The sequence below is a fragment of the Argopecten irradians genome, chromosome 1 (genome assembly GCF_041381155.1).
Source record: "Argopecten irradians isolate NY chromosome 1, Ai_NY, whole genome shotgun sequence".
Classification (NCBI taxonomy): Eukaryota; Metazoa; Mollusca; class Bivalvia; order Pectinida; family Pectinidae; genus Argopecten; species Argopecten irradians.
The window spans coordinates 899,690-914,947 of NC_091134.1; the positions used below are offsets into that span (position 1 = coordinate 899,690).

The window sequence follows — 15,258 nt, forward strand, 5'->3', positions numbered from 1 at the left end:
AGTAGTAATTTTAGATGATAAATATAATATATGGTAACACCTTTGAAAAAATTGGTTGCCATGATAATAAAATACAGGTCTCTGATTGGCTGAAATTTTAATGATGTCAGAAACAGGTGAAGAATGGTATATAGAGGTTATGTGGTATGCTAAATAACATGTCATCACTTTCAAAAAGATTAGTTGCCATGGAAACAAAATGGAGGCCTCTGATTGGTTGAAATTTAGATATTATTAGATATAAGTGAAAATTGGTACATGTCGGTTATAGGGTATGCCGAATGAGATAGTATGAGTTCTAAATAAACTGTTGTCATTTTAACGAAATAAATGCATACTGACTGGTAAAAATTAAGATTGTAGCCTTTGTGGTGCCGATATTATCTTTAGATTAAACATATTTTATTTGGAAGTCAATTGTAACTCTGTTTTTCTCTTTAATAATCGTTTAATTAAATTTAAAATAGTTTTTGTCTAGAGAAGAGGGATTAGAAATCTTAATTTGTATCTTTTTATTTTGAGTTGCTCACGAAAATATTTTTATTTATTTATTTAGTTTCTTTCACATAATATTTTGATTCCCGATATCAAAAAAGAAAATACAATGTATGTGTTTCATCAAAAAGCATATATACTTGTAAGGCTTTTTTGTACTGTTATCGTAAATGCAAGAATAATAATTCACTGATTTTGTAGTATACATGTTAATTTACAAAATTCTATCACAAAATGTTGTTTTATTATGATGTCTATGATCAATTACAGTCATCTACGTCAAATATTGATTTTAATTAGAAAATTCTCCTTGCTACATTCAACCCATGAAATACTATTATCCCGGATTTTATTTAAAATAATAAATAAATATCATTACAAATGGGTATAGAATAAATTTGATTTGCATGGGATAAAATAGTTTGGTTAAAACACATGAGAAAACTCAGCACCATATGTATAACATTTTATCTAGATTTGCTACCTGACCGTAAGTAGTTATCAAAGTCTAATAACAATGATGTACTGATAAGATAATGATAATGAGCTGGACTCATTAGACCACAGCTGTAACTACTTAGTAATATAGGGTTCTTCTTTTACTGTTATGATCTCATGTCGAATAACCACCTGTCGAGGACAACACTAGTACTGAATTGACCGATCGCCAGGTGTAATATAGCCACGCCTCGTGCTCGCAATCGCACGTGTTTCTATTCCATGTCGGAGCAAACATCCTAGCACAAACAATACAAAATGCAAAGTCATGTGCGTCTTGATTGACAGCTGGCGATCCGTCAATTGTAGCTTACCAGTTCCCTTTGTGTTAAGACAATTTTCTTTCAAGTTTGACTGTACAATTGAAATCGGTAAACTATATAATTATATAGACCATACTATTACTTTTAGCTTGTGATGATTCTTCACATTCTGATGGATTCCATGATTAATTATTCCATATTTTACCATTACATATTTCACAATGCCGTATTTCACTATTTCGTATTTCATCATTTCGTACCTCATCATTCCGTTTCTCATCATTTCATATTCCACCACTTCGTATTTCATTATTCTGTATTTCACATTTCATCATTCGATGTTTCATTAGTCGGTATTTCACCATTTCATGTGTACTTCATAGACATAAAGATAACACAAAATTTTCACTAACTTAAACCTTTAATACGATATTGAAATTCCGCTTGCTAGTTAGCAACAAGTGTTACAACCATGTTGACGAATTTGTTCCTTACTGCTTGAGGTAGTATTTTGTCAAATGTAAACCTTATGTCCAATTAATTTACTTTAAATTACGCAAATTTAATCAACCACCTTTCCTCGTAATGCGATTTGGATGGTGTGATCTTCATTCCTGTATCGGTCAGTTTATTAGCCTATGACTGTAAACAATACAAAATACATCATATACAGTATATACAGTATATGCTCCCTTTGAAGTTATTCACAAAATCCAGTCATATTATTTTTATCACTAATGGTTACTACATAAATGTTTTTGTTGTAAACTTTTTGTATTACATAAATTCCTTTAGCTCAAAAAAATTAAGCCACTTAATAGAATGATTACAATTTTCATGGTAACCATAAATCTTAGCTATTATTTGACAGGAAAAAAAACATTTTATGATTTAGCTAAACTTGTAATAAATATAGATATATGTACTTACTACTTCCTCCGCCAAAAACGAACCATTGTCCAGCTATAAAATGTATACCGATAAAATATAGTAATATACATTTGTATGTATCAATTTAAAGCACATAAATAATGATAAAACAGTGGGTGGTGTATTTTATATCCACTTCTTCTATATCAATTTAACTAATTCTATTTGTGTCGTACCACGTATATAAAAAGCTTCGCCTTATTGTATCACAAGTTAATCCTATTGTACACTTACACGTTGTTGGTTTCTTTGATGTTCCTAATGATCCTGCCACTGAGGTTTTCGTTGTCGTAGAGAGCGTTGTTGTCGTAGAGGGCGTTGTTGTCGTAGAGGGCGTTGTGCTCGTAGAGGCCGTTGATGTCGTAGAGGGCGTTGTTGTCGTAGAGGGCGTTGATGTCGTAAAGGCCGTTGATGTCGTAGAGGGCGTTGATGTCGTAGAGGCCGTTGTTGTCGTAGACGTTGTTGTCGTAGAGGGCGTTGGGATTGCTGTTGTTGTCGTAGAGGGCGTTGGGATTGCTGTTGAGGTTGTAGTTGTTGGTATTGATACCGCTGTTGAAGATGCTGTGTTTTTTTTTTTTTTTTTTTTTTTTTTTTTCGATTTAAGAAATTATATAAACGAGAAAGTTTACAGAGAAAAGGTGAAAATAATATTACGGACTAAAGTAGTGAAACGTATTACTCTCGGTTTGCTATAGTGTAATCGTTTCTTACACACACCGAATGTTTGGAAATGGAGATTAAACTTACTTATTTGGCAAGTTTTCAAGTTATTAGTATGAAAGACAACATATTGTAAAACACGGAACACCAACCAACGGGAATTAATGTATAGGCGCAAATGATTTTTTATAATATATCCATTTATATTTATACTTGTTAGCTATGACATTTGAGATTTCACCTTGACACATTTGTACTTGTTAGTTATGGCATATAGTTGAGATTTCACCTTGACATATGTATACTTGTTAGTTATAATATTAGTTGATATTTCACCTTGACATATGTATACTTGTTAGTTATAATATTAGTATATATTTTACCTTGACATGTGTATACTTGTTAGTTATGACATATAGATGAGATTTCACCTTGACATATGTATACTTGTTATTTACCTTGACATATGTATATTGTTAAGTTGAGATTTCACCTTGACATATGTATATTTGTTAGTTATGATATTTAGTTGAGATTTCACCTTGACATATGTATATTTTTTAGTTATGACATATAGTTGAGATTTCACCTTGACATATGTAGTTATGACATATAGTTAGATTTCACCTTGACATTGTATACTTTTAGTTTTATGACATATAGTTGAGATTTCACCTTGACACATGTGTACTTGTACTTGTACTTGTTAGTTATGACATATAGTTGAGATTTCACCTTGACATATGTATACTTGTTAGTTATGACATATAGTTGAGATTTCACCTTGACATATGTATATTTGTTAGTTATGGCATATAGTTGAGATTTCACCTTGACATATGTATATTTGTTAGTTATGACATATAGTTGAGATTTCACCTTGAAATATGTATATTTGTAAATTATGGCATATATTTTGAGATTTCACCTTGACATATGTATATTTGTTAGCTATGACATATAGTTGAGATTTCACCTTGACATATGACCCCTGCGTCCTCGGTGTGGTCACAGTCCCCATGACCAAACGGGACAAAGCTACACTGACCAAGGTTAGTTTCCTGTCCACTACACTGTGTCTCGTCCAGCCAGATAGGGCCTTGACCGCTGCCATACCTCGCCTTTGACGTATGAGTAGCCTGAACACTAAAATCAATATGGATGTCGGATAAGTATATTATCAGCAAAAATTACAAATTCTTGTGATTTTTGTTAACAATTCTTTAGGTCGATTGAACATACACAGAAACACGTTCATTAAAAGGGTGATATCTTATCAGAAACTCACGTGTTATAGCCGAGCATTCTGCAAACTACTCTTGCATCATCATCATCCCAGTTGTCATCGCAAACAGTTCCCCAAACGCCATTGTGGAATACCTCCACGCGCCCTTTATGTGCACTAGGTCCGTTCACAAGACGAATTTTCAACATTTCTAAGATAACAAACCAACAACGAGTCAACGAGCAATGTGCCTAGGGTTATGTTCCAACTGAATCAATGGAAGGCATGCGAGTGTTATTGTGACTAACACTTGGTGTTTTTAGTAGAATTTTATGCAACCTTCTTTAAGAATAAATTTTGAAAGTTATTATCAAAATATTCTAAAATCTTATATGAACATTGCGGATGCATTAGCAAAAATTACAAAATAACATATTCAAAATGTTTAGAGCATATATACATCAGATATAACAAGGTAAGTCTAGGTAACATCATTACTATTTGATCTTAACATCATCAGATTATTTTTAGACAACATCACTTATACTTAAGTCATCTATATGACTACTAACCGATAACCTTGACCTTCTATCTCGAAAGAGAATTATATTTATATATAAAACAGGCAGTTTTCGTATATCAAGAAATTAAAAACGAAAGGTATCAACCAAAAAGGTTTTCATCGTAAACATAAAAAAAGAGGTTATGATATCGATAATGAACACATGCGTGAGGGCAATACAATATGTAACTCTGATATATCTAAGCAACGTTTTTATACAAATTTAAAACTGATATCCGGTCTTCATGGATCATTATCTTCTTACTCATTTATACTTGTAACAGGGTAATATTGCAGGTACACAATATGCTCATGTTTGACGGTATTTACCAGTGTGGCAATAAATGGAGAAAAGTCAGGAGATGACACTCATCAAAATGACAATTAAACAGAATACATAACGACACCAACATGAGATAAATATTGTTTTTACAAAATACGGTTTCATTAAGTATATATATAGACTTCTATTCTTAAGCAGGTGAATATGACTGGTATATTATAATACGAATGTTGCACTTCAGATCAGATAAATCTGATCAAAATGTATACCGTTATTATCAACACGTTTGATAAGAGGATCTGGCAACATCCTATTAGGTAGTCACGTCATAGTGACCTTTTGAAATAAATTACCAATCATATCGTTGCCTTCAGAATCTTGAAAGTGAATTTCAGGAAACGAAATAATTTGAAAATGTCAGAATGTTTTTCTTTTGTGTAGTTATCTCCTCAAAAGCACAACAAAGTTATTGTCTATGGTACTGTACTAAACGGTTCAATTGATGTAGCAAGGTATAGAAGATGCATTTGATCTGAAGTACAGGTGGTATAAAGGTCCTCCGAACATGGTCCCGTACAGAATGTTGTCAGATCTTCTATTGATCGGAATGGTCATAATGATATGTATTTTAATTAGATTGACTTACAGATGTTCTTCGGATACCTTTTCATGGAGTACATATACCACTTACAAAAAGTAACTACATAAAACCCACCTCGAGGTACAGCTGTTGTCGTTATCGCGGCAGAAGACGACAGTGCTATACCAAAAAGTTGTAAAAGTATTAAAAAGATAAAACATTAATTAATCTTCATATCATGATCATTGTTCATTTAATATTTAAGCTCTTATTTTCGTTTTTTGGTTAATTGCTGTAATGAAGACTTCAATTGCGAATGCAAAATAAAAGAGATTAAATATTATATAAATAATATATATTAAGGGGATGTTGGGTTACGCTGCAGCTAAAACCATAGAGGGTTTGCTTTTGATTACAAATATTGTTTATGGACATAAAACCATAGAGGGTTTGCTTTTGATTACAAATATTGTTTATTCACTTTCGCATATGTATACGTGTTAGTTTTGACATTTTGTTGAGATTTCACCTTGACATATGTATATTTGTCAGTTGTGGCATATAGTTGATATCTCACCTTGACATATATATATTTGTTAGTTATGACATATAGTTGATATCTCACCTGTACAAATGTATACTTGTTAGTTATGACATTTAGTTGATATCTTACCTTGACAAATATATACTTGTTAGTTATGACATAAAAATTGAGATTTCACCTTGACATATGTATACTTATTACTTATGACATATAGTTGATATCTCACCTTGACATATTTATACTTATTACTTATGACATATAGTTGATATCTCACCTTGACATATGTATACTTATTACTTATGACATATAGTTGATATCTCACCTTGACATATGTATACTTGTTAGTTATGACATATAGTTGAGATTTCACCTTGACATATGTATATTTGTTAGTTATGACATATAGTTGAGATTTCACCTTGACATATGTATATTTGTTAGTTATGACATATAGTTGAGATTTCACCTTGACATATGTATATTTGTTAGTTATGACATATAGTTGAGATTTCACCTTGACATATGACCCCTGCGTCCTCGGTGTGGTCACAGTCCCCATGACCAAACGGGACAAAGCTACACTGACCAAGGTTAGTTTCCTGTCCACTACACTGTGTCTCGTCCAGCCAGATAGGGCCTTGACCGCTGCCATACCTCGCCTTTGACGTATGAGTAGCCTGGATACTGAAAGGAGAAGGAGGCTGCATACAATATAGTAGCAATATTTACTGAATTGCCGATGGGAATAACATTACAATAACGATATCATTCCGTACCTGCTGATGTATGCACAGTTTAGCTTCGATCCTATCTGTTATATTTACCTTATTACAACCTAAGTATGATGAAAAACAACCAACGCTATCTCGTTGTAAGAGGTTAGAAATCATCAATTCTAAAAAACTAGGTCCTCATCGTCTTAATAATGGAAAAGATAAGTAGATAATCCATATTGTGCAATCTAATAAATATAGGAGAAAACGTTCCATAGGGACTCGTGAGTCTAGGCTTAAACTCTAATATTGTCTTCGATTAAAAAAACTTCACAAAGAAATTACTTCTAACGTTTCTCTTTGGTTTAGATTTAAGCAGTCTCACCCTGAGTATCCTAGCATACGACAAACAACTCTCGCGTCATCATCGTCCCAGTCATCGTCACAAACTGTACCCCATCTACCGTCGTGGAACACCTCTACACGGCCCTCTAAGGCACTCGGGCCGTCCATCAGCCGCACTTTCAGATTTTCTGCATAACAAGCACAGAACAGTTTTATTTAGTATAAATCATGTCCTAAATGCAGACTATAACCACGATCTTTTAAGAAGTGCAATTATTTCTGACGATACTCTCATATCCTAATATAATCGACATTTCATATTCGAGGATTGGATGATATATACAGAACATGGATTTTGAATAAGAAACTGATAATGCCTTTAAAATGATTGATCTCGATATCATGTTAATCTTTTGTTGAAAGATTATTGTGTTAAAATCAAACACCTGCAATTTGATATTCGTACATCCGTATGTTATGCCGAAAGTTGAACGTTTTCTTTTTAAAAATGAATTAAAATCAATTTCAATTGCGTTACATGTAGATGTTCGTCTCTCAGTGTATCCTTCACTAAATGAGATAAACAATATATAATGCTCAGTCAACCATTTTTAAATTATTGAAACACTTCGCTTGATATTATAATGAACCGAACACGATAGACGTTATTGTAGTGTTGATGATATTCCGACATAGACTTGTTATCACGCATGACTGCATTTTTAGGTTATCTTCGTTGTCCACAAATAGGCTCACAATGGCCTGATGGCTTAATACATTTATGCTCGATAGATTACTACTAGCCCCCACAACTGTGTTTCGAGTTCGAATCCTTAGTGGGCTGTTGTCAGGCACTGACTGTAGATCGGTGCTTTATATTTCTATTCCAGGCGCACTTTGATTGTATGGTACCTTCTAAAATAACAATGGCTGTGAATTTGGCGTGAACAGAAACGAACACACATTTCGAAATATACCGAGAAATTATCACCCGTCTCCGGAGAGCGCAATACCCGGTATCCATATAAAACGATTGTCTAACCTGGGGCTGCTGTAGAAGTCAACACAGCCGTAGTCTGTGGTGGTATTGAGACTGCTGGGAATAAATGTGAAATTTCTGCAAAAGAAAGTTTTAAAAGTGTTAAATTCAAGCAATCTGTATTTGCATATTACAGAGTTATCTGCTCTTGGGGGTAGGTATTGATTGTGACGTCATGAAACCTTTATTTCGGAACCGCATGCATATACTAAAGGAATGCGATTGTGTTACAACACAGAGACATTACATATTCATTTGTATTTTTATCTAGAATGTTTTTCACGAAACTCGTGAACTTAGTCTTGCGGCGAATATTCAAGTAAATATGAACCTCGAGAAACAATATCATTCCTTAATAACAACAGCTGATACATGATGCTCCACCTCTGACAAATGGTATGTTTTCACTATTAAAAACAGGAGCAGACGATTTAGTATTCATTTTCAGTTACAATAGTTACTTATTTTACATCATTAGCACCATTGAAAAGTTTGGGTTTCTAATTTAACTTAAAGTTAAAAATATAAAAAAAATAATTAATTGCATCCCGAAAAAATTCTGTGGCACTATATCCTATTTGGAATGAAGTACTGATTGCACATGAACCGAAGGCAAAATAAATTATTACATGTTATTTTTTGTGCTACTTTGACATACGTATACACGATTAAACACCCATTATTGTTCAAATGATGAATATCGTTTATGCTCTGTCGGCGGTGGAGCATCTTTAAATAAATGCTTGGCATAATCATGCTGATTCAATACATTTCATTGACGGGTTGATACGAATATACTACAGGAATCTGACTGTTTGTTATAGCAGTTATGTACTCACCTGGACAACAGTTGTTTTCGCATATTACACTGTCAAGCAAAGCCCACATTTCCTGTATGTACATATATAGAAGACATTATTCCATTTGAACATACTGTAATAACACTTTATAAAAAACTCATTTTTGTGTTAATATGTAATATCACAATACACAATTGATGAAACTGTGTTTTATATTTTGCATTTCACTTTAATATTTTGAGAGCATGCTTTATTGGTATCATTGCATGGACGGTAGCCAATCAACTTCGCTTCCGGTTTTATTTTTAAAAAACCACGTGTAGTTGAAAGATAAACAAAATGCTAGCCAGTTAGAGTTTTCATAGTGAAATTATGGTCGACATACACGACATGTTGTCAAATATTCAAATTGAACACGACTATTGCTGGTACCGCATCACTTTCGCGATATTCACGTTGCATATACATGTAGCATATACACAGTTGAATTTTGTTTATCTTTCAACTACACGTGATTTTTTAAAAATAAAACCGGAAGCGAAAATGATTGGCTGCCGTTTGCTCTACTAAATGTGTATACGGCGGCCATTACAAAAATGTGTGAAATAGAAGGGTCTCGGAAGTATTTCATTGTGCAGAGTTGTTTAATTTCATAAATGGGATGTAACATGGGGGCAGTGGAGTACATAAGATCCCAATATATAGGTATGTGTATGTTTTCCCCAGTAAACACTATAACGGGGGACAGCTGCTACAGGACGCACACATCGGATAGGATACACCGTCCTGTAACACTATAACGGGGGACAGAAGCTACAGGCACACACCGGACAGGATACACCGTCCTGTAACACTATAACGGGGGACAGAAGCTACAGGCACGCACCGGATAGGATACACCGTCCTGTAACACTATAACGGGGAACAGAAGCTACAGGCACGCACCGGATAGGATACACCGTCCTGTAACACTATAACGGGGAACAGAAGCTACAGACACACACCGGACAGGATACACCGCCCTGTAACACTATAACGGGGGACAGAAGCTACAGGCACACACCGGACAGGATACACCGTCCTGTAACACTATGACGGGGGACAGAAGCCACAGCCTTCCACGGAAGGGCGAACTCTTAACCCAGTGGTCAAAAATAATGCAGATACTTGGTAAAAGATGGATCAGAGAGAAATGGAGCGATAAGATCTCAAATTTAGTCGCCTTTCATTATCATGCAATTTAATACATATATAATAGGACAATGAGTACATTTCAAACGTCCTAAATGCATCGCAGTGTAAAAGAAGTAGTTTGGTGTGTCACTACGTAAATATAAATTGATAAAGCGTGTATAAAATGTGTACGATTGTGCAACTACATATATAGTTTACCCTTTCCATGTTTGGAATGATATTGATAAAATTTTTGGGAAAAAATGCAAATCTGGAAGTAGTCAAGGTGACTAAAACCATCAACATCGTAGTGAACTACAATGTTTTATTACTTGACGTTGATTGAAAATATTTAGAATTAGAAACCAAGCAGGTTAGCAAAACTGCCCACCCGCATTTACGGATAAGAGAGGTGTCACAGATTATATGCCTTTTGAAATATAACATTTTTTATATTTTAGTCTTAAATGCATATTTAACTGCATGCATTGTCAGCTTTATATAGTTTTAAAGACTTACCCGTGAGTTTTTGTATTCCACCCGGAGGTACGTTTTACCGAAGATGGGATACACCTCATCTAGGTAGGGAATACACTTAGGAACATTATAATTACAGGGATCACGATCCCAGGATATGTGGACACACATATTCCACTGGTCGCCATGGTGGTGCTGATGTGTGCCCGGGGTACTGAAGCGGAAGGCATGTGGACATAACATGCATTGGTTTGATCCTCTCTCGTAATGTACCAGTGCGGTATTTGTCCTGTCCAGACTGGCAGTACACACGGTCCGCACGTGCAGAAGGAGCAGGCAGAAAATCACGATCTCAAATAAGATAAAACATATTGTTATGTATGACACTAAATACATGTAGTTATTCGATAAGGGAGATAACTCCTATAGCTTTATTATCAATACATCCTATAAAGGTCATATCATTAATTTAGGTCATAGAACTTTCTAGAATATTATCATGTATAAACAAATATGTTTGTAAAAATGTTGATTATAAGTAGATATCTAGAATGATCTATTTCCAGAAAGTTCTGTGTGTTTATTGTTTACTGTTTTTAGTTACAACGCTTTTTGTGGATTTATTCATATTGCCTAGAACTTTACAAATTATCTGTAGACATTCATTTTCCTCGTGGAGTTGTGATTATTGTTAATTTGAAACCTGGAAGGACCAAGGATTATACCAAGACATTTGCACACAGATAAGTAACACTTTAAATCATCGTATTACTCTTGTGTCACCACCAATTACTTTAGATATTGTAAACTATCTCTGTATAATATTGTATATATAATTAAACTGTGTTTTGAATTTAGCTGCTGGTTTCTCATTTCTGTTATTCTTGATTGTAACAATATCATTGAGTACGTTATGTAATAAACAGTTGCCATTAGTATTTTAAGATAAAGTGGAGTCATTATTGATGTTTTATAAAGTTAAATCATGGCTAATGATACGGCATCATCTGCTATAGTGATTTACTGAAGCATAGTTGATAAAGAGTGTTCTATGTAGTATTCTCTTATCCTAGTATGGCTATCATAGCCTTAACTTAAAGTGTCCATGGTAACAAAATCATCTATTCTGTCAACGTATATGTATAACTAACCAAAAGCGGAGAAAAACCTCAAACGTGAATTTGCTTACAACTGTGTTTCTGTTGATGAATTTCCTTCTGATAAATGTGCGAATATGACAAGAACACATTATTTATTACATTGCAGAACTATGCATCGGTTTGAAGTTATTGTTGACGGGTAACTTTACAAACACAGCACAGTATGGTTATTTGATATGATTATTTTAATATACAGTCATGTATCAAATATTGTGTTTCTTTAGTTCGGTGAATTGTAGACCACTTTCGTTGACCACTCGGTACTAGGCATCTTAGTCCGAATGAAATTGTCATTATAATTGTTTATTATTTATATTTTAGCTCATGAGTTCAAGATTACAATATACAAACCGAGAGAATGGCGGGATTATTTGGACTACTTACACAGGTATATATTCTAAAAAAATCAACTTACAATATGTATTTAATTCAAAGATTCGATTTAGAAGGTCGGTTACATACAAAGAAAAACGGTGTAAAGAAATAGACCTTTTGATTACTGGAAACACACAAAATGGGTATTTTTTTCAATGCAATTTCAAATGCTACATTGTGTTTAACTTCACGCCATACTAACGGCAACTTGCAGCACAGCAAAAAACAATATGTATTTAATTTACAGATTCGATTTAGAAGGTCGGTTGCATACAATATAAAAAAGTGTAAAGAAATAAACCTTTTTATTACTGAAAACACACTAAATGGGTATTTTTTGTCAATGTAATTTCAAATGCTACATTTGTGTTTAACTTCACGCCATACCAACGGCAATTTGCAGCACGGCAAAAAACAAAAATAAGGACGATGATTTTAGGTGATATCAATTGAATCCTATTTTATGGTCATCCTTTTCTCATATTTCATGCAAACATCTACTGGTATTTTAACATATATATTGTCAAATTGTAGATAAAATTTAAATGAAATGATTGCTTTTAGTCTATCATACCGCAAGAGAGAATCCCGCATTTTGATCAGTCACAATATCTTTGATATTGTATACATGTATATTATATTTGAACAAATTTTAAGTAAAATATTATTACACTGAAAAATTATCTATCTTTCATGTTTATAAGATTCTTTCTTTTTAAGAAATATACCGATTTGAGAATGGACGAAGAAATTAATTGAATTAAGACGATAAAAGTTGGAAACAAAAAATTAAATTTAACATAATATAAAAGTTTCAGATATGATCAAACATAATAGGAAGTAACATAAAATTGATTTTATTGATTTTTTTTAATTGTTTTAACTTGTGAAGCAATAGTAATATTATTTTACTTTAGCGTAAGATTAAGGCAGTATTGAAGATGTATTCTATACCTAAAGTATATAAATTAGCTCGGATCATAAAGATTTCGGTACTTACCATGGTGAACTCAATGAAAGACTTGTGATTGACATACAGATAAGGTTTGTGACCTGAGCAGGTACGTTATTGCTAAATCCTATTAGTATATCCTAACCTTTGCTGTAGGATGGATTACATAAAACAGACAACTAGTTCCCATGGTGAAGACTGAAGACGTGTTATTGACTCTTATAGACTCTCATAGATAAGGTCTGCGATCTATGTCTCTATATATAGTAGTTAGTCATACAGAACATTGTCACCTGTCAAACTAAGCGGTGTTGTATAAAACAGGAGTACTTACCATGGTGAGGAGTGTGATTGAGTCAGAGAGAGAGAGGTCCGTGACCTAGCTCAGATAACAATAGTACACTATATATTATACCACATATGGCAACGTCATATACGTAAAATGGAACAGAAAGAAGACAAGTTGGTTCATAAACTTTTATACAGTACATTTTCCAGATCTAGAAATGAATGGAGGACATCAGCGGCGTAGCTAGGTCTGTATAGGCCTGCATGCCTTGGGGTGCAGGGGGCTTTCGCCCCTGCTCAGGGTCCAGGGGCGAAGCCCCGGTAGGGGGTATGGGGGGCGAAGCCCCCCAGAAGCTGACGGGAAATTGTTTTGTTTCAATGTAGTAACCATTTTACTTCTTTGGTAACTTTTAACGTATATACCAATGGTTAAATGGAAGTCACAATATTTAGGTGATAACCATGCAAAACTATATACATTGTATACATACTAGACGTGACAAGTGCTCGAACGAAAAACACGGATTTGGGTGTAAATATTAAATTAGTAAGTAATGGAAGAATTTTGAGTTATTTTAACTGGTGAAAAACTTGTGGAGACTATTTTAAACAAAATTATAATTAAGTTTACGTGTTGGTTTGTTTATGACATCGAGTCAAAGACCACTGTCAAAATGGTGGAAATTGCGTAAGAAGAGACCAATCCTCGACCAACTCAATAAAAAAAAATGTATTATTGACCTATTTTTCTACTTATTCTGTTCTATTTCTAACAATTACAACAACAAAAATTCTTTTCTAAATCAAATATCTGTTCATATTCGACAAAATAAAAGTCAACTATTTCGTGACACCAGAAATCACGGATTAACACGCGTTTTAACGGGGCGGGAAGTGAACCAAATTTGATCAATTCACTTTTTCGTTACTAAGGTCAAGAACATGTTGCAATTGCTTTAATTAAGTTGTTTTGCTATCATTTTTAAGATAACTATATGTTTTTAGAATATTTCTTTTCATGCGATGTTGTTTATTTTGGTATTCGTAAGTGTTTCCCGATTCAAAATCCACAATTGCTTGAAGGATTTTGGTGAAGAAGTCTTCTTCTTTAGTTTAAGTCTAATATTGTCTTCGACAAAATTCAAACATATTTAACAACTTGTTAACCGGAAATATATAGACTATTCTAATAAATTTCCAGAATGGCAATCTTCAAGTCTTCAAATGTGCACAAAGTTATGTTAGGCATTCAGTTGGGCATATCATATGTATTTATACATAATTTATATTCTGCAGCGTCACGTGTATTCAAATGTTGTGTTTTTTCTGACTGTTCAAAAATGTAAGTCAGATTAATTTTTGCATGCTTGAGCATGCAAGCATGCACGGGCGCTACGCCACTGGACATGAAAGCCCCGCGTTCATATCAAAGCAAGACGAGCCGCGGCGTGACTGGATAGGACAGACGTGGCTATAACATTATACCGTATATTGTTGGGATTTCGCGGGGCATTGTTGCAAAAAATGTATCCGCTAATTATTAAGAAATGATTGAATCATGCATGCCTTGAAAACCATATCGTAAAAAGTGAAAACTTTTAGCATTTTATTTTTGTTTTGATCGCGAAAACTGTATCCGCAAATCATTAAGAAATGATTGAATCACGCATGCCATGAAAACCAGATCGTAAAAAGTGAAAACTGATAGCATTCCAAACTATAGCTTTAAAGTCCCTTGTAAAGCGATAGTTTGCTACTGTTACTAAAACATGCAATATACATGTATACACATGAAATGGAACCTCCCAACTTGACTCAAGGATATTTCCTTCCAATATCTGCCTCTTCATGTGATCATCTTCAGCAGACTAGTCCGCTTAGATTCATTATGTAAAG

At 33.8% G+C, this 15,258-nt stretch overlaps 1 protein-coding gene and 1 long non-coding RNA gene across 5 annotated transcripts; one reads left to right on the forward strand and one right to left on the reverse strand.

The window, feature by feature from the left end:
- Nucleotides 1-1,658: 1,658 nt before the first annotated feature.
- LOC138314516 (scavenger receptor cysteine-rich domain-containing protein DMBT1-like) lies at nt 1,659-13,397 on the reverse strand. 4 transcript variants are annotated; one of them, XM_069254888.1, is made up of 12 exons: nt 13,123-13,397; nt 10,630-10,938; nt 8,977-9,028; nt 8,141-8,215; nt 7,139-7,286; nt 6,555-6,724; nt 5,632-5,676; nt 4,135-4,282; nt 3,823-3,992; nt 2,421-2,735; nt 2,187-2,219; nt 1,659-1,898 (listed from the first exon to the last, which is right to left on the reverse strand). In XM_069254888.1, exons 1-12 carry the CDS (start codon nt 13,123-13,125, stop codon nt 1,888-1,890), a joined length of 1,479 nt encoding a protein of 492 aa, XP_069110989.1. In that variant the 5' UTR covers nt 13,126-13,397; the 3' UTR covers nt 1,659-1,887. The 4 variants fall into 4 exon arrangements, with proteins under 4 accessions (XP_069110989.1, XP_069110998.1, XP_069111015.1 ...); XM_069254897.1 differs by having other exon boundaries at nt 2,421-2,702; nt 13,123-13,396; XM_069254914.1 differs by having other exon boundaries at nt 2,421-2,672; nt 13,123-13,395.
- Nucleotides 2,541-2,777, forward strand: LOC138314536 (uncharacterized). The gene is made up of 2 exons (XR_011207386.1): nt 2,541-2,680; nt 2,711-2,777. It is a non-coding gene; the product is annotated as an uncharacterized lncRNA (long non-coding RNA).
- Nucleotides 13,398-15,258: the final 1,861 nt, after the last annotated feature.